General features: G+C 35.8%; 2 protein-coding genes and 1 long non-coding RNA gene across 3 annotated transcripts; 1 reads left to right on the top strand and 2 right to left on the bottom strand.

Moving 5' to 3' along the window:
• Positions 1 to 744: 744 nt before the first annotated feature.
• On the bottom strand, positions 745 to 1,655 carry LOC143465423 (uncharacterized). The gene is made up of 3 exons (XM_076963687.1): positions 1,409 to 1,655; positions 1,101 to 1,190; positions 745 to 1,006 (listed from the first exon to the last, which is right to left on the bottom strand). The coding sequence occupies exons 1-3, from the start codon at positions 1,598 to 1,600 to the stop codon at positions 968 to 970; spliced, it is 321 nt and encodes a 106-aa protein (XP_076819802.1). The 5' UTR covers positions 1,601 to 1,655; the 3' UTR covers positions 745 to 967.
• A 4,206-nt stretch (positions 1,656 to 5,861) lies between these two features.
• Positions 5,862 to 6,850, bottom strand: LOC143465742 (uncharacterized). Its single transcript, XR_013118645.1, has 3 exons — positions 6,674 to 6,850; positions 6,212 to 6,285; positions 5,862 to 6,035 (listed from the first exon to the last, which is right to left on the bottom strand). It is a non-coding gene; the product is annotated as an uncharacterized LOC143465742 (long non-coding RNA).
• Positions 6,851 to 12,005: 5,155 nt separating this feature from the next.
• LOC143465572 (aspartate--tRNA ligase, cytoplasmic-like) lies at positions 12,006 to 17,877 on the top strand. Its single transcript, XM_076963943.1, has 12 exons — positions 12,006 to 12,165; positions 12,721 to 12,899; positions 13,129 to 13,324; positions 13,442 to 13,544; positions 13,750 to 13,899; positions 14,495 to 14,638; positions 14,877 to 14,979; positions 15,176 to 15,323; positions 15,485 to 15,631; positions 16,160 to 16,283; positions 16,541 to 16,724; positions 16,965 to 17,877. The coding sequence occupies exons 1-12, from the start codon at positions 12,134 to 12,136 to the stop codon at positions 17,054 to 17,056; spliced, it is 1,602 nt and encodes a 533-aa protein (XP_076820058.1). The 5' UTR covers positions 12,006 to 12,133; the 3' UTR covers positions 17,057 to 17,877.
• The last annotated feature ends 273 nt before the right edge of the window (positions 17,878 to 18,150 follow it).

Below are 18,150 nucleotides of genomic sequence, written 5' to 3'. Positions count from 1 at the left end.
GACAACAAATTTACCACACCTGTTGTATAATTATTGTTGTAATTTTGCTTGAATTAAACAAGCCTCCAACATCGTTGTTGGGTGATGCAGGTGTGACAAAACATGAAACGATTACAACTATAAGTCAGGACAACACAAACTTGGCTAAATTTGAAAAACTACCTACATTAGCTGGATCTTGGTAAGTGGTATGTGTGGTTGTTGTTGTTGTTGTTATAACCAGCGTACAAAAAATAGAAGGCAAACACCGGAAAACCAATGTTGCAATAACATTAATACACAGATTTGATGTAAAAGCCTACTTATGTCCTGAAGTAGGCTACTGACATAGATAAATAATTTGTTAAACAGCATTATCACTGTTTCAATTGCTTTCATTAAAAATCAGCCTGGGTAATTGCTGACAACTTAATTGGTTTGAATTGTTGTTTAAACACGATTATATTTTCTAAAGCATCTTTGTACGTCAATCTAAATGAATTTAATGAAATGATTTTGTCTGGCGGTAATTTTGCCCGCATTGGATAACGCAGTTTCGTATACAGCAGATACGCGCATGACACTTCGATGTATCGCACTCTGAACGTAACAGTTACGCAAATAATAATAAATAGTCCCTCAAATTACTCGATGTATAGGCCACGTAATGTTTTTAATCTTTGTGTTTATCAGCGTCATATTTAAGCTTACGGTATCGTTCGTTAAAGAAAGCAGTGTGACGTTTTGCAATATACACAGCACTGGTAATTGGAAAAAAGTTTTTATTTGTTGAAAAACTAACAGACTTCTTCCATAAGCTAGTATTTATTTGAATATATACGTGCTGCCTCTAATGATTTTTTCATACTATTATGTTTAATGCTGAAAATGCTGGTCATCCGAATAGCAAAGGTTGCGTTGTCAATTGTTATCCAAGCTTTAACGTTGCGTCCTGTCAGTCAGTTCGATAAAGGGTTGCATATATCCGCTAATAAGTTTCCGATGTGTTGGTATTTGGGCAGTTTTTCTGTTTAATAAGTCGTTTATTAGCCTATTAAAATTTAGGAGCTACAGTATGCAGTAGATATATTAAACTAATGGATGAGAAGTTTGACACTTACATTAGTGAACTTCTCTTCTTGAGCAAACCTTGCTCTTAGCAATGGCCTGGTGTAGCTGAGAAGTCCCTGCAAAGCTATGGGACTTTTTTCCTATATAAGGAACATATAATTGGTTTATACATTTCAATTTTTCAAGTCACACTTCTTACGAATATCATGCCCAGGTTAAAAGTGCTATAGCCTACATTATTTCTTGCTTTAAATAACATGCTTTTTCATTAAAATGTATTTATTTAGTTTTTACTGTAGTAAAGCAGTGGTGAACTCTTGCATAATTATACCAATACTGTAATATGCGTTGGAATCACCTGAACTTTTGCGCGTAAAACATTGAATAAGTGAAGAAGCAGTTCGTGTAGTTTTTGTCGAACGTCAGGAAGGGCAGCTTCACTCTCTGATTCTTCTTGGCTTATTCCTTTTTTCTCACCGGTGTCTTCCGCCATGCATTTTGCGCCAAGATACACAATGCAGATGAGAAGCAAAAGCAAAGTTTTGAACATGTTTGCTGTACGGTTTAGCGAGACAGTTTAATTGACAAAATCAAAAATTGCGACTATGCCTATAGAAAAAACATTGTCTTTTATCAAACACACAACGCTTTTTGCCGTTTGCATCCGTTTACGTCTACCTTACATCTACAGCATACCTATGATCTTCTGCAGTACAAAGCACATAAATGCTTTCATCCCCCCCCCAACACACACACACAATATAATCCGGTTACAATTGTTTTTGAATAGTTATTTTTCAATTTTGTCATATTTTTACGAAACTGCTACCAATTGTTTTTTTCGGTACGTGGTCTTTCTACGTTTCCTACACGTGGTACTACGTACGTAACCACCTGTCGGATTACGCAAAAACATTTGCACAACTGTATGATCTCACAAATAAAATACTGTGAACTGTTTTTATATGTAAGTTTTCGTTTTTTATACAACACAAGTTTAGACACAATTAAGTACTCGATTGCTATACACAGCTCCTTTTTACTGCGTGGACAACCGCAGTGTGTGTTTGACTCCTCCTACTTTTCTTGTTAGGGTTTTAACTCTCAGGGTGCGCTGCTCTTGCAGTGTCTTTACTGCCAGCAGTACATTTTCAAGTTTATTTATCCTAAAAATATTACAGACCATAGAGACCTACATGGTGGACCACGGTTAGCCTATAGCATGATGATACCTGCTAACACCACTGGCAACGTATATTCTACACCGCATCAAAATATCAAGATTTTAGTGTCGCTTCAGTGAATTGCTTTTACTTTATTTTTTACCGTTGAAAACTTTGCATTCCGCGCTAATAAAAATGACTTGGTTTGTTTTCTACTTGTAATTGCAACGACTATTCTCAAATGGAATCCTACGTCATAGCGTCTCATGTCGAAGGTGAAAAGAGAAGCAAGCTTTTTATGACATTTATTTTGACTTTTTTGTTTAGCTTAGACAATTTTGAATTCTAAAGATCTAACTTAAAATCTTGTGAAAGCATGTTTTCTGGATAAAAAAAAAATTACGGGAATACGTATTGTAGTTCAGATATCTGAAGGAAGATCTTCTTGCGTATAGTCAGTATGTTACTCAATCTTTGCATGCTTTGCAGTTGTCGCGGTTTCGGGAAGCATAGTTGAGATAATATTGAAGAAACTGAAGAGCAAACCAGAGCGCACTGAAGTTGTTTTTTATTATTAGTTATGAGTATTTCCGTGTTTCAAGCCTATATTTTACCGGATTTCAAGCCTTAGATGCAACGGGAACTTGATTCCCTAAGCTGAAGGACTATATTTTTTCATAGCGAGTATATATTCGTACACGGTATTCATTTTATTGGCACTTATTTCATTTGCTTTTAATTTATTCGTGCGTATTTAGTGCGCAAAATACAAATCGAAAGTTTTTCAGGCCATGAAAATTTTAATACACAAGCAAATCAAAATTCGCATCTTGACATACACAGTTGAAAGCTACAGATGCATAAAAGTAGTTCTGAACCTCAAAGCTATTGACACACTTTGTCCTGTAGCAGAAATCTTCATTGTGAAAAAAATGTCTAATGAAATGTCGAGATTGCGTAATTAAGCAGCAAGAATAGAGCAGTGTGAAGTAGAAGTAGGCCTGTAGCCTACAGGGTAAAACAGCCAAATACAAAATTAACCAAGTTGGAAAATTACTAACAACAAATGTTGACCTAACGCAATGACAATTAAAATTTTTTAGTTAAATAGGTTGAATAAATTTTTTTCAGGTACTCATAATGTTTTGTAATATATTTTGAGACTGGGAAATACTGGCTTATTTTTTGATCTTGTGTTCGAAGTATTCATATAGGCTAAGTTAGGTTTATGTGTGGCTTGTTAGATTTTTTGAATTTCTTGTTTGAATTTTTCCCACTGAGGAAAAACCTTGTTCGGAAATGATTAATTTTTTCTTTTCATGTTTACATGTAGGCTATGTCCATTCAGTAATTTCCTGTTATTTTTCCGCTGTTATTTTAATTTGATGAATTTTGTATCGACAATTTAGGCGTTTCCGAAACGTCGTAATTTAATAAAACGACTTTATTTGTTAAACTTGTTAAAAGCCTGATCTATAAATCCTCTAACATTTTTTTGTAAGTTATTCCTCTTCATAGTTCATGGCCCAGCAGCATTGATTACAATGTGGTGCAATTGTGCTTACAGCTCTTGCCCTCATGTGGAGTTTGGGTAACTTTATAAGTTTGTATTATTTATACATTCTTAGCAAAGTGAAGATACTCACAAAAGAAAGCTTTGGTCAACGTCGCTGCTGGTCTTCTGGGTCTACTGTGGTCAATGTCCAATAGCTACGATTATATTTTATTGTGTAAATTCAAGATATAGAACTTTCGAGAACATCATAAACAAAAATATTGTTCAACACGTTTTGTTGAACATAATTATGTAATCTGGTATGTCAAGAAAGCGGTCCAACTACATATATTAATCCTGTAAATCCTCCGCTTTGCAATATAACTTCAGGTAATAATTACCGGGATGTAGAAGTCAAGGTCTTGCCCAGAATTCGACGTAACATCTCACCTAATGGTTAGTCGTACATAGATACATATGGACTATTCTGAATACTAGCACACAATTTACCCAATCTGAGCGTAACACACACACAAGACGTATCAAAAAACGAGTCGTTCGTTTTGTGTTAGAGAGAGAAAAACACATGGACAGTAAGTAGTTCACGAACAAGTTACCTGACATGAAGTTAAACAGCTATTTTTCTATTTATCACCAAGCTTTGTGTTTAGTGATTTTACCCAACATTTTTCCAATATTGAGAATTATTTACAGCTACACGTTTTGCTTATGTAGAATAATGATACAATATGAAGAAACTTACAGTAGCATTACTGGCAAACGATCAGGCTTCTGCTCAGGTGCTAAAATGTGCAATCTATTATAACATTCCTTGTACCACCTGGAATTTAATAAGTGTTCAAAATTACTATTACAATACATGTAATTACATTACCTTGTATTGAGTGAGAAAGAACGTCATGGGTATTGTTCGTTGTTTTTATATTCTTTGTTATTATGTTGTGTTTTCCTAAATACAGAACTGCAGGCTACAACTGGCCGAAGTTTGCCTTACTTTGACGTATTATAAACTCATTATTACTCTCTTACAGGTTTTTACGATACAATAGATTAAGCATAAATCCCGGTCGCATGAAAGTATATTTATTACCTGTACAGTACCATATTTAAACTCGAATTTATTAAAACCTAAAATTTCTATCATTTTGGCATGGAGAAAATTCATATTTTCATCATTACGTAGGTCGTCTTTAGTAACTGCTGTCAACCCGCCCGTCATCACTCCATAATTTGAGCGAACTTAGAGAGTAAATAAAAACTGTTTGTTTACATGTTACTTTAGTCTGTCTGGCTAACCTGATTTAACCTGCAAAACAATTTAAGAATTCCATTTATCGATCATCGTCATAAAATATCTATGTTGAGGATAGGCTATACAGTATAACCCACAACTGGCACACAACAACTCAAACAAACGACACTTTTACCTTCTGAGTATATGTAAAGGTTTTGTGGTAAAACTCGTCATCGTTACACTGCGTGCTTTCTCACCATGGTAGGTTTGTGTAATTTCCTCTACGGCATTTACGCGACATTGCATAAATTTGATACTGTATTATGTTTTGCATTGTTACGCCATCAAAAGTGCTCGTACACTCCGATTTGAAAGAACCGATTAAAATAGACCGGTGTGAAATTTGTTAACATCGGTTCTTTGGTTACTAAATTTGTTTTCTTATTAAGTTAATTGTTTCCAGATAATGTTGATTGCAGGCTGCATAGTTATTTTTTGATGTAACTATTTTTAAATAAAAATATTTATCGATTTTGAATTAGTAGGTTAACTGGGGACTCGGTAAAAAGTTTGTAAACATTAGTGGCAATTATAATAACAATCAGAAACATCGTTTCACGGAATACAAACGAATCTCTAGAGTCTAGGCTATATCTAAGTATTGTAGACCAGGAGTTTGCAACCTTGACGAGACGATCTTGAAAAATGTTAAAGTATTGGTTATTGGTGCAAACCAGTACAAGATAAAATTTAGGTTTAGAAACTTACGTCCAACGACAATAATCATGAGATGAAAGGATTTGTCAAGCGTTTGAAACAAATATTGTAGCCTTTCGGTCTGATCTAGCTGTTGGTAGAACATGACTGATAACCTTCTTCGTATAGGTTTAAAACAACGTTATATTTCGATATATTTTATATTGTGTTTGGAGCTTATAAGCTTTCAAAAATGCAAATACATTAATAAATGTCTAAGAAAGTGCTCGTTGAAGACAAATTGAGTTGATCACTTGGCGTCTTTGACGAATCCACTTTTTGACGAGCAATGCTATAGCCTATTGTCTGAATAAATCTGTAAATACATAAATGACTAAAATTTTCGAAGCAACATACTTTCATTTATACTATCATGAATAATAAATGATTTCTAAAATGTATGATTATGATAATTACTTTTTTAATGATTATACTGCAGCCTACTATAAACGTCCAGCTGTTTCAGCATAATCCTATGTCCTATAAACTCACATGAAATTTGCAGTAGTGGCATGTCGTTTTGTTCAATGAATATTATTTCTAATAGGACATAACACTTCCCCGATCTGAAAATTGAAAATTATTGTCGTTTAGGCTAAATAACAATATCATTGCAAAATAGAAGCAAATGTTATGGGCCTGCATTTTCAAGCATCTTTCTGTCTCCTAATTAAAAATAGCTCCACATCAAGGTTGATCGCATTTGGCCAGATTCAAAGTTATCTGGTCCTGGCGTATCATTCTCATTTTTCGCTACATCATGGATCAAGAACCTCAAAGCATAGAATGTACCAAAAACTCGATGTATTTTAAAGAAAAAGATAATTAATCATTGTAAAAGCCCAATTTGTAACGAAATTTAACAGATTAACATTTCAAGCCGACCATGTAATTATATTGTAGCTTATATGCTGTATTGGATGTGGTGCCCTATGTTTATTGGTTTTAACTTACCTACGCCATCTGGTTCGTGGCTTATTCCTTTTTTCTCTCCGGTGTCTTCGGCCATGCATATTGCACCAAGATACACAATGCAGATGAGAAGAAAAAGCAAAGTTTTGAACATGTTTGCTGTATGTTTTAGCGAGACAGTTTAATTGACAAAATCAAAAATTGCGACTATATGCCTATAGAAAAAATATTATCATTTATCAAACACACAACACTTTTTGCCGTTTGTATATCCATTTACGTCTACCTTACATCTACAGCATACATATGCTCTTCTGCAGTAGAAAGCACATAAATGCTTTCATCCTCCCCCCGACACACAATATAATCCGGTTACAATTATTTTTGAATAGTTATTTTTCAATTTCGTCATTTTTTTACGAATTGTTTTTTTTGGTACGTGGTCTTTCAACGTTTCCTACACGTGGTACTACGTAACCACCTGTCGGATTACGCAAAAACATTTGCACAACTATATGATCTCACAGATAAAATGCTGTGAACTGTTTTTATGTATATAGGCCTATAAGTTTTCGTTTTTTGTATAACACAAGTGTAGACGCAATTAAGTGCTCGATTGCTATGCACAGCACATTTTTACTGCGTGGACAACCGCAGTGTGTGTTTGACTCCTCCTACTTTTCTTGTTAGGGTTAAACTCTCAGGGCGCGCTGCTCTTGCAGTATCTTTACTGCCAGCAGTACATTTTCAAGTTTATTTATCCTAAAATTGTTACAGACTATACGCCTACATGGTGGTTAGCTTATAGCATGATGATACCTGCTAACACCATTGGCAACGTATATTCTAAGTTACACCGCATTAAAATATCAAGATTTTAGTGTCGCTTCTGTGAATTGCTTTTACATTTATTCTTGGTCTTGAAAACTTTGCATTCCGCGCTAATCAAGATGACTTGGTTTGTCCTCTACTTGTAATTGCAACGACTATTCTCAAATGGAATCCTGCGTCATAGCGTCTCTTGTCGAAGGTGAAAAGAGAAGCAAGCTTTTTATGACATTTATTTTGACTTTTTGTTTAGCTTAGACAATTTTGAATTCTAAAGATCTAACTTAAAATCTTGTAAAAGCATGTTTTCTGGATAAAAATAAATTACGGGAATACGTATTGTAGTTCAGATATCTGAAGGAAAATCTTCTTGCGTATAGTCACCATGTTACACAATCATTGCATGCTTTGCAGTTGTCGCGGTTTTGGAAAGCGTAGTTGAGATAATATTGAAGAAACCGAAGAGCAAACCAGAGCGCACTGAAGTTGTTTTTTATTATTAGTTGTGAGTATTTCCGTGTTTCAAGCCTATATTTTACCGGATTTCAAGCCTTAGTTGCAACGGGAACTTGATTCCCTAAGTTAAAGGACTATATTTTTTCATAGCGAGTATCTATTCATACACGGTACTTATTTTATTGACACTTATTTCATTTGCTTTTAATTTATTCGTGCGTATTTAGTGCGCAAAATACAAATCGAAAGTTTTTTACGCCATGAAAATTTTAATACACAAGCAAATCAAAATTCTCATCTTGACATACACAGTTGAAAGGCACAGATGCATAAAAGTAATTCTGAACCTCAAAGCTATTGACACACTTTGTCCTGTAGCAGAAATCTTAATTGTTTTAACGGCAATTCAGTGAAAAAAATGTCTAATGAAATATCGAGATTGCGTAAAGCAGCAAGAATAGAGCAGTGGGATCAGTACAAGTAGACCTATACCTACTATAAACGTCCAACTGTTTCAGTATAACCCTATGTCCTATAAACTCACATGAAATTTGCATTAATGGCATGGCGTTTTGTTCAACGAATATTACTTCTTATATGACATAACACTTCCCCATTCTGAAAATTGATAATAATTGTCGTTTAGGCTAAATAACAATATCATTACAAAAGAGAAGCAAATGTTATGGGCCTGATTTTTCAAGCATCTTTCTGTCTCCTTATTAAAAATAGCTCCACATCACGGTTGATCGCATTTGGCCAGATTCAAAGGTACCTAGCGTAGCATTCTCATTTTTCCCTACATCATGGATCAAGAACCTCAAAGCATAGAATGTACCAAAAACTCGATGTATTTTAAAAGAAAAGATAATCATTAAAGCCATTAAAGATAAAAGCCTATTTTGCAACGAAATTTAACAGAATAGCATGTCAAGCCGACCATGTTATATTGTAGCTTATAGACTGTATTGGATGTGGTGCCCTATGTTTATTGGTTTTAACTTACCTACGCTATTTGGCAATTCTTCCTAACAATATAAAAAGGATTGAGGTTGTTGGTTGGGACCCAGCGATTGCTCATACGAAATTTCAGCAAAATATTTTTTCTGAAAAACATTTTTAAAGTTAACACAATAGGATGCTTTAATTCTATCAAAGAAATTTATCAAAACAACCAATTGTCATACGTTACATTGTTCCTTACTATGTCTGCACAACCAAAGGAAGAAAATTGCATACACAATTATATTTGTACAAAACATGGCCTAATTCCCTACAATATTATTAGGCTAGGCTGATTTGTCTCACCGTCGAACCGTAGCAGGGACCATTTTTATCTGGTTTAAGGCAAGCTGTGAAATGCACTTTGTAAAACGTTCCATGCGATAACTAAAATTCTCTTAAGTTAAAATAGCTGAAATGATTTCTTTTTAAAGCTTTTATCTCAAATAGGCTAAATTATACAAAAGTATTATACAAATACCTGAGTCGAAGCAGAGATAATTTCATCAAGACATAGATGCTCTTCAGTTTTTATTTTTTCATCGATAATCTCAACGGAGTGAGTTAAATTTTTCACTTCATCTAATGCCAGTTCAGTAAAAAAAATTAGACAGACTTTGAGCATACGCGGAAGTGCACGCAAAATAGACAAGAGTCACCCGCAATTTTGCTCGAGACATATAGGCCTACAGGCCTAAGTTTGCTTACCACATTGGTCGTATGTGACAAAAGAACATTTTGCAAACTCTGCTATAGAGCTATAAATTAGCAATTTCGAAAAATGAATTTTAAGCAACACATGAGCGATTATATTGAGAAGTAAGCTTATAGGCTAGGTCATGCCGACCGACCGACCAAGTGGGTTATTGGGTTATCCTTCTTCAACTATTTGCACAATGGACTGTGGATATCTTAATTTATTGCAATTAGTTAATCAAAATATGCTAAGTTATAGCGCTTGCTATTTTCACAATTTGCTTCACAGCCAGCATCTCTATGAAACCCCACAAAATAAACCAATAAACTGTTGCTGACGCAAAATGACAATAGTAGGCCGTATTTTTTTTCTGCAAACCTCACAAAATAAATATAGGACGCATTTTCCTTTACCGAAACAGAAGCTTATCATTGGAAGACACTGTCGTGAGTTAGCGGATACGTGCAGAATTTATCATGTCACAAAAACTGGTACGTCAGAGCTTTTTTGTTGATTGTGTTGTTATTACAAAGTCTGCTGTTTGTCTCACGGCGACGCTTTTGAAGCTTCAAATCCATATTTAAAGTTTTAGATTAAAGTTTCTCAAACTGCAACTCTTCAGATTTGTCCGTCATAGTAAGCTGGTTTATCTACTAATTTTCCACCGCAAAATTGGCTTTACGCCGCATACCCTTTTAAGTTTTTATAGTGCTATGTTGACGTGGCGAAAAATTTTGGCGTAACATTTATTAGCGTATTTTATTCAGCGCACTGAAATCAAACCTTCCAATAGCGAGTTCACGATTCCTTGAATTGCATCAGAATTGCTGAATGGAGTGTGTAAGTAATGAAGTAGGCCAAAAAAAATAGGTTATGTGATCGGTCTGGTACGACCAGGCTGGCATCCGTTTTATTCGACGCTATTTTAGGTCATTGATATGACCACACATTTTCATCAAATTATGCACACACCACATCAGTACACTACGGACTATTTCGAAATTTTACATTCAGTTTAATAGGCCTAAGTAGGAAGAAATGACGTACATTATGGACGATGGAGATACTGTTTGTTGATTATTTGGATTTTTCACTTCTGTTACATAGCCGCATTACTCCGGCTTATCGGTATTCGGTATTGAGTTTGCACGCTTCACGTTAGGTTCCGGTAAGAATCGTGGTGACATCAGTTAGAACTGCAGCCAGTATAGGCTACGTCATCGGGTATTTTGCGCTCATCAAGCATATTTTGTGCAAAGCACAACGTTACTAATATCACTGCAAAAAGCGTTTGTTTTACATTTATCAGAACACTACTTAAGCTAGCTGTTGCTGCTATAAACAGTATAGTATTGTACTAGGGTCTAGGCCAGGGTGGTCCAAAACTGCGAGCATGAAAGGCCACATTAAGGTTTGAGGAAACATTGCGGGCCGCAAATGGGGAAACTCCAAAGTTAGCAAAGGTCTTAGGTTCCAAGCGACTTGATGCTTTGTTGCACCAATAACATCACACTCTGATATTTTCTACTTGCTTGCGACTGTGCTTCAACAAAAAGTTAAAATTGTTGCATATGTGTATCGTCATACAATACTGTACTGTGACAGTAGCCATAACAAGGTGTTATCGCCCCATAATAATCACATATTGACTTGCACTTCAAGGATGTGCGCCTTATCTCAGGCTGTGGCTAATGCAACTCATTTCAATAAAATGAGGTGTAACAACTGAGGATTTTGCAATGGAAAATACAGTGCACCAAAACTCCAAAAGCATTTGCAGGCAGCAAAAAATCTCTCCGCGGGCCATATGCGGCCTGCGTGCCAGGGTTTGGACCACCCTGTACTAGGCTATTAAGACAACTGGTAAGAAGAGTGGGAACAGTTCTGTATCAGTATAATGTTTGAAAGATCGATAGATTTAGTAACCAGCTGTAACATGCTACCATCGGTTAGCCTGTAGACTGACAAACGGTGTAGACCAGCAGTTTTCAACCTTTTTCCTTCAGATGGTTAATACAATGATATATTGTTTATCAATCTAGATTCTAGAGCAGTGGTTCTCAAACTGTGGTACGCGAGAGCTTTTTAAGTGGTACCGCGTACCGCTGAACATGATTTTCGATGTGCTGTGAGTAATGTGTTGCCCCGGATAGACAAGCTTGTGCAGAAGAAACAGTTGCTTCTATCAAATTAAATTGTGTTTTCTTGCTATTCATTGGTGTTATGGTATAGTAATAACGGTAATAACTAATAAATACCGGTACATTTGAGTAAAATAAGTCATTCAGGAGCCAGGTGGTACGCAGTGTAGCAAAAAAAACGAATGAGTGGTACGCGATCGCAAAAAGTTTGAGAAACACTGTTCTAGAGTGTATGACTGGGCTGGTACATTTGAACTTTTTTGTTTTCTAGGTTCAATATAACCACATATAGGGTAGGTGGCTTAGTTTTCATATCTGTACAAGTGTGTGCATGTTTATGATAGCTTTTTCTACCAGGTGCTGAAGGAATAGTCCAATATGGCCGATACTGAAAACACTCCACCTGCTGGGTATGTTTTTAAAATTTGCAGTAAAACCTCAAATATCGATGCATTCTGTCTGTCTGGAGCAATTTTATTTGTGCCCTTATATACCGGTATCTAACCTAGGTTTTTGTATAAATTAAATGATAGATTTTAACTTTTAGTTGTAAGCATGGTAGTTCTACTTTTAAGTTTACTGTTAATCAAAATTATTCTAGTCTGGATAAATATGTCCTTATATCAAATGCCAGTATTTGTGCCATACTAAACTAATACTTGTAAAGACACGTATATGCCATGGTGCACTAATAAATTAGCTCATAAAATTAAATCGAATTACTACGCTATATTTCCAACGGTAACATTTTGTAATATATAATTCTTTAATCAGAGGCTTGTAGTTCTTGGTAAAAGATTATTTGTCTTAGGGCATTTTTTAAGTCATTTGCCAAAAAGCAAAGTAGTAAAATTTGTAATGCTTGACGAACATGTTTTAAGCACAAGTTCATGTCATGCAGTTTTGACTATGCTGTGCCATAATACTCAAAAATCTGCGGTGAAGTAAAATTGGCTTTATTTCAGAGATGCGAAGCCTCTTTCAAAGAGTGCTTTAAAGAAACAACAAAAAGAAGCTGAAAAAGCAGCCAAGAAGGCCCAGAGAAAAGCTGAACTGGCAGAGGCTCAAAAACAGGAACAAGCGGATGATATCTCCAAGGATTTATATGGATTCATGACTATGATACAATCAACTGAAAAGCCAGGTATAACTTAATTGTTATATGGAGTATATACAATTACACATACATGACATCATGTCTTATTTTCATGTTGTTATTTAGTGTTTTTCCGTTTTGTTTTCAAATTAAAATCTTTGTAGGATTTGGAGTTTTCAATGTAACAAAAAGCTCTTAAGCATTTACTTGAGTAGACCCAATGCAAGGCTGATGAATTGTAACAGATTACGATATATTTTTATGATGTCCTTTTTAGACAGAAGTCTTATTCATGTAAAAGACATAAGTTCTGGTCAGGCTGAACAAGAGATCTGGGTACGTGGTAGGTTACACACATCAAGAGGTACAGGTCGCCAATGTTTTATTGTACTTCGTGACCAGCAAGCCACAATACAAGCTCTAGTGTTTGTTGGTGAAAATGTTAGCAAGCAAATGGTGAAATTTTGCACAAAGTAAGTTTTTTGCCATTAAACATGTATATATATAGTATTAATATACCTTCAGGTGCAAGCTGTTGTTTTTGAATGTTACTTTCGGTTTCATGAAATATGTTTTTTTGGTGGTTTTAGTATTACCAAAGAGAGTATTGTTGATGTTTGTGGAGTCATCAAAACCGTGGACCAACCAATTGAAGCCTGTTCTCAGACTAACTTGGAGATTCACATTAGAAAGGTGGAGAAACATGAATTTTCATGTTAACTCTGCACATGCCGCAGAGTCATCAAACCTTTACTATTTCACATACACTTAAATTAAAATTAATAATTACGCCTCTGTTCAAGTGTTCAAATGTTTTCTGCTTTTAACTGACGAACTTAGAATGTTAAAAAGCATTCATGAGTTAGTTGGCAAAAATTTTAACCCTACAATTGAACAGATATTTGTCGTGAGCAAAGCAGCACCACAACTGCCTTTGCTGATTGAAGATGCTTCGCGACCAGAACTGGAAGATGGCAAAGAAGATGAGAGTGGCCGTGCTCGGGTCAATCAAGACACTCGTCTTGACAACAGGATTCTTGATTTGAGGGTAAATCTGCTAACTACTTCACTTGAACTTGAGTATTAAAGTATTAAGGCTGACTGCCAAGCACAGTAGCAAGACTTAGCATAGACCAGTGAGGGGCAAACTGCGGCTCGCCGGCATGTTTTTTGTGGCTCTTCTAGTCGAATCGTAAAATTCCAAAAAAATTGTAAAGGCTACCAAGAGTACCGTTTATGAACGTTTCTCTCTTTTTCTTTTCTTTATTTAGGCCAGCATTGATGACAAGATGTTGATTATCCACAATTTAATGATATTTTTAGATTGAGGAATGCAGATATGGAACAATTAAACGACATAAACTATTTATGATGTCATAAGTTCTTATGACTTGGCTCGTCAGTAAAAATTTAACAACCAAAGCGGCCCTCGGGTTCAAAAAGGTTGCCCACCCCTGGCATAGACCCTCCTTGACTCTAGTATCCCACATATATGTGTTCGTTATTATTTTTTGCTTAAATTCTGCCAGGAATCGTTTTAAACTTTAATTCAGTAAGATAACTCTGAACACAAACACCACTGGTTTTGTCATTTTATTTCTTGCACAACACCCATAATATATTGTTACATTTGTTTAATCTAGACCACTACAAAGCAGGCAATATTTCGACTGCAAGCAGGTGTCTGCAAGCTGTTTCGTGATACGCTTACTGGGAAAGGTTTCTGTGAAATACACACTCCAAAAATTATATCAGCCGCAAGTGAAGGTGGTGCCAATGTCTTTACTGTGAGTTGAAACTATTTATTTAGATTGCGGAAAGTTAAAACTTTTTAACATGAAAAATGTAAGTTTTTTACTGGAAAAATCAAAAGTACACTGTTCACTTCTATCTTAAGCTTTTTGCCATAGTTTTGTTGTTAGTATATACAACATAACTGATAAGTTTTTGTGGTGCCAAATTAGATACTTAAAAACAATTTCTTCAATGCATCAATAGTCCAATATTTTAAGAAATATTTTCCAGGTGTCGTACTTCAAGGGGAATGCTTACCTTGCCCAGAGTCCCCAGCTTTACAAACAGATGGCAATTGCGGCTGACTTTGGTCGTGTGTTTACAGTCGGTGGAGGTCAGTGTTATATCTTTCATGAAAGCGTTTATTGAAGTTAGAGCTTTATATCGAAAAACATTTCTTTCTTGCTAACCATTGACTAATCCATTACTGATTTATTTGAGAAGATGCAGTACTCCATATTTTGATAATACTTTTATTGCCAAACTTGTAAGCATCTATTAAAGCCAGTTTTTTCTATATTTATTGACAGTGTTTCGCGCTGAAGACTCGAACACCCATCGTCACTTGACCGAATTCGTTGGACTAGATCTCGAAATGGCTTTCCAGTATCATTATCACGAGGTTTTACAGGTCATAGGTGACCTTTTCATCGCTATATTCAAGGGATTACGTGACCAGTAAGATAACCATGTAGTACATTAGATTGTTAATAAAAATTATTACCATGAGCATTATTTTGATTTTATTAATATAATTATACAATATAATATAATATATTACAAATATAATTGATAAAGGCACTACATCACGTCAGTTATAAAATGCAAATTTTATGCAGTTACCAGACTGAAATCCAAACAGTAGGAAAGCAATATCCTGCTGAACCATTCAAGTTTCTGGAACCATCTTTAATTTTACAGTATCCTGAAGCTGTGAACATGCTCAATGAAGCTGGATGTGAAATGGCTGATAATGAAGATTTAAGGTGATCACTTGGATCCCTTACTTTAATTCCTATCATGCTCTTAATCCTTTACCATAGTATCTCTTGCAAAGTGGATTGTACTAATGCTGGTACACCATGTACTCAACTATACAATGCAGCATCAAAATATCAAAGCATTTCCAAAACATTAAATATAGTTGATGGCGGCTAAACCGAGTATAATCAGTGTGTAGTAAAATAAAAAAGCAGGATATTGGGTGGCAGTATGGCGCACTAGGGGTGGCTTTTATTTCTATTTTCTCGACACAAGCTTTGGCAAGTATCGGCTTGCGTCATCCGTTGAAACGGCAGGCGAGAAGCAACAGCACTGGATGAAGCACTATGATGCTTGTGTTGAGAAAATAAAATAAACCCTAGAGTGCTATCAAATATTTTTCTTTTTTACCTTATTTAGTTATTATTTTTATCTTGTTATATATTCTGCACGTATTCATTTATTATATGTGGCACTGTATGAAGGAGAACGTTACAGATTCTTAATATTTACCTTACGCTTTTTCTACTTAGCACCCCGAACGAAAAGCTGCTCGGTCGCTTAGTAAGAAAGAAGTATGATACAGACTTCTACATTTTGGATAAATATCCGTTGGAAGTTCGGCCTTTCTACACAATGCCTGATCCAAACAACCCTGTAAGTTCATTGTTTTTATTTTTTAGATACGTACGGGGCATATATATCTGTTTAGTTTTGTCCAATGGAAGCCCCTGCATTTAATAAGAACATTAAATTCTGTGCCTTTGTTCGTGTGGCTGTGACGTGACTCATTCATTTGTGTAAGCATTTTCACAGTTTATCATGTCTTTGCACTTTTAACCACGTATTTTTACTTTTTTTTATGCATTTACACCTTGTACCGTGTATTAATATTATCCTGTCCTATTCCTCAGAAATGGTCAAACTCATACGATATGTTTATGAGGGGGGAGGAGATATTGTCGGGCGCTCAACGGGTCCACGATCCCGAGTTCTTGACGGAACGAGCGAAAGCGCATGGCATTGACATCAAGACAATCCAAGCTTACATCGACTCGTTCAGATATGGATGTCCACCTCACGCGGGCGGAGGAATAGGTTCGTGTTCACTTGTATACACGCACTTTGTGTCGTGTGTGCTCTTTGTGTTGCGTTCATACGTTCCTTAAAGTTGCATCTTTGCAAATATGTGAAGTTACATTTATCCTTGGTCTTTAAATTTATAAAAAGTTCTTGTCTGGTCATCTGGTGTTTAGTATGTACAGAGGCACCTTTCCAGCGCAAATGAGTTCAGATAAGAGTTATGAAAAATTATGTTTATAAATCCTACATTTTTAGGAATGGAACGAGTTACAATGCTTTATCTCGGACTTCACAACATCCGATCCGCATCACTCTTCCCGCGTGATCCGAAGCGTTTGACTCCTTGATCCAATCATACAACACGAGAACAGTTCCAACAAGTTGCCTTTGTTTTAAATAATCTACTAACGTATAGTCACGGAAAGCAACACATACCGCTTGCCATGAAAAACATTATTTTGTGATCATATATTTTGTGCTGAAGAGCACCGTTTAAATCCGATCAGGACTTACTTAAAGTCTGTTTGTTGCAAACCGATAGCCGTGTTCAACGCAGTAGAAAATGTTATAGCAATCTGTCCTCTAAACCGCGTAGCAGTAGTTGGGTATACTAATTTTGGTGACGTGGTGCAATTAGTGTCTGAATCGTGTCGTTTTATTTGGTAGAAGCTTGACGTAACCACTGGTAATGTTAGCAGCCGCTTTTTATGACCATTTTCGTGCGGTTTCGAATTTTTCCATGAAAAAATGTTCTTTTAGTTTCAAGGTTGCCGACGTTAGTTCTCACTTTGCCTCGTCTGCATGCGCCATGGCAGTTGACTTTGATACCAAACATAGTCAATATTGTTTTCTTATGACAATAATAAAAGTGACAATTGGCCTAATTAAGGTTTCTGTCATAAAACATGCGGCTAACCTACAAATGATCAAAACATGTTTTTGGACCTTTTGTGACTAACCGTGGTATTATGACCAAAATTGTTTCGTGCCAGTCACAAGGTGGTCATATTAACCGGCTTCTACTGTGTTATGTGCTGCAAGAGTTATTTTCAGACTTACGGTTCACCCAATTTTGGCTGCGAGGAACGCAACGTATAGGCTGATAGTATTTTGCGAAATTTCTAACATGCATGTTTTTACCTGACGCAATAAAGTTGGAATAGAACAATATTGTCGACAGCAGAAAGTTATTTCTCAATCAAATGACTAAAGCCCAAACGAAACTGCCACAAGGAATATAGAGAAAGTGAATATTTTCACTTGCGTAAAGTGAACACCAGTTGGCGCTATAACCCAAAAAATGCTAAGACAACAGGCGCAGTTGTTGCAGCTGGTTAGGGCTTAAAAAGATTACTTTTGAAACATGGAGATTGGCCGATGTCACACTACAATCAAGGGTAAAATTTACCGATAAAATCACCCCGGTATCAGCATAAACCAA

Source organism: Clavelina lepadiformis, chromosome 7, assembly GCF_947623445.1.
Source record: "Clavelina lepadiformis chromosome 7, kaClaLepa1.1, whole genome shotgun sequence".
In the NCBI taxonomy this organism is placed as follows: domain Eukaryota; kingdom Metazoa; phylum Chordata; class Ascidiacea; order Aplousobranchia; family Clavelinidae; genus Clavelina; species Clavelina lepadiformis.
The sequence above is the reverse complement of the archived record's forward strand: the minus strand, read 5'-3'. Positions and strand labels throughout refer to the sequence as shown.

Excerpts from the sequence above, each read along its gene's own strand:
- LOC143465423 (XM_076963687.1), bottom strand. The coding sequence starts at position 1,600 with ATGTTCAAAACTTTGCTTTTGCTTCTCATCTGCATTGTGTATCTTGGC. Across the intron at positions 1,191-1,408 it reads TTTTACGCGCAAAAGTTCAG|GAAAAAAGTCCCATAGCTTT; the intron begins GTGATTCCAACG and ends TTCCTTATATAG. Across the intron at positions 1,007-1,100 it reads AAGAAGAGAAGTTCACTAAT|AAAAACTGCCCAAATACCAA; the intron begins GTAAGTGTCAAA and ends CTTATTAAACAG.
- LOC143465572 (XM_076963943.1), top strand. The coding sequence starts at position 12,134 with ATGGCCGATACTGAAAACACTCCACCTGCTGG. Across the intron at positions 13,325-13,441 it reads ATGGTGAAATTTTGCACAAA|TATTACCAAAGAGAGTATTG; the intron begins GTAAGTTTTTTG and ends TGGTGGTTTTAG. Across the intron at positions 16,725-16,964 it reads TCACGCGGGCGGAGGAATAG|GAATGGAACGAGTTACAATG; the intron begins GTTCGTGTTCAC and ends CTACATTTTTAG.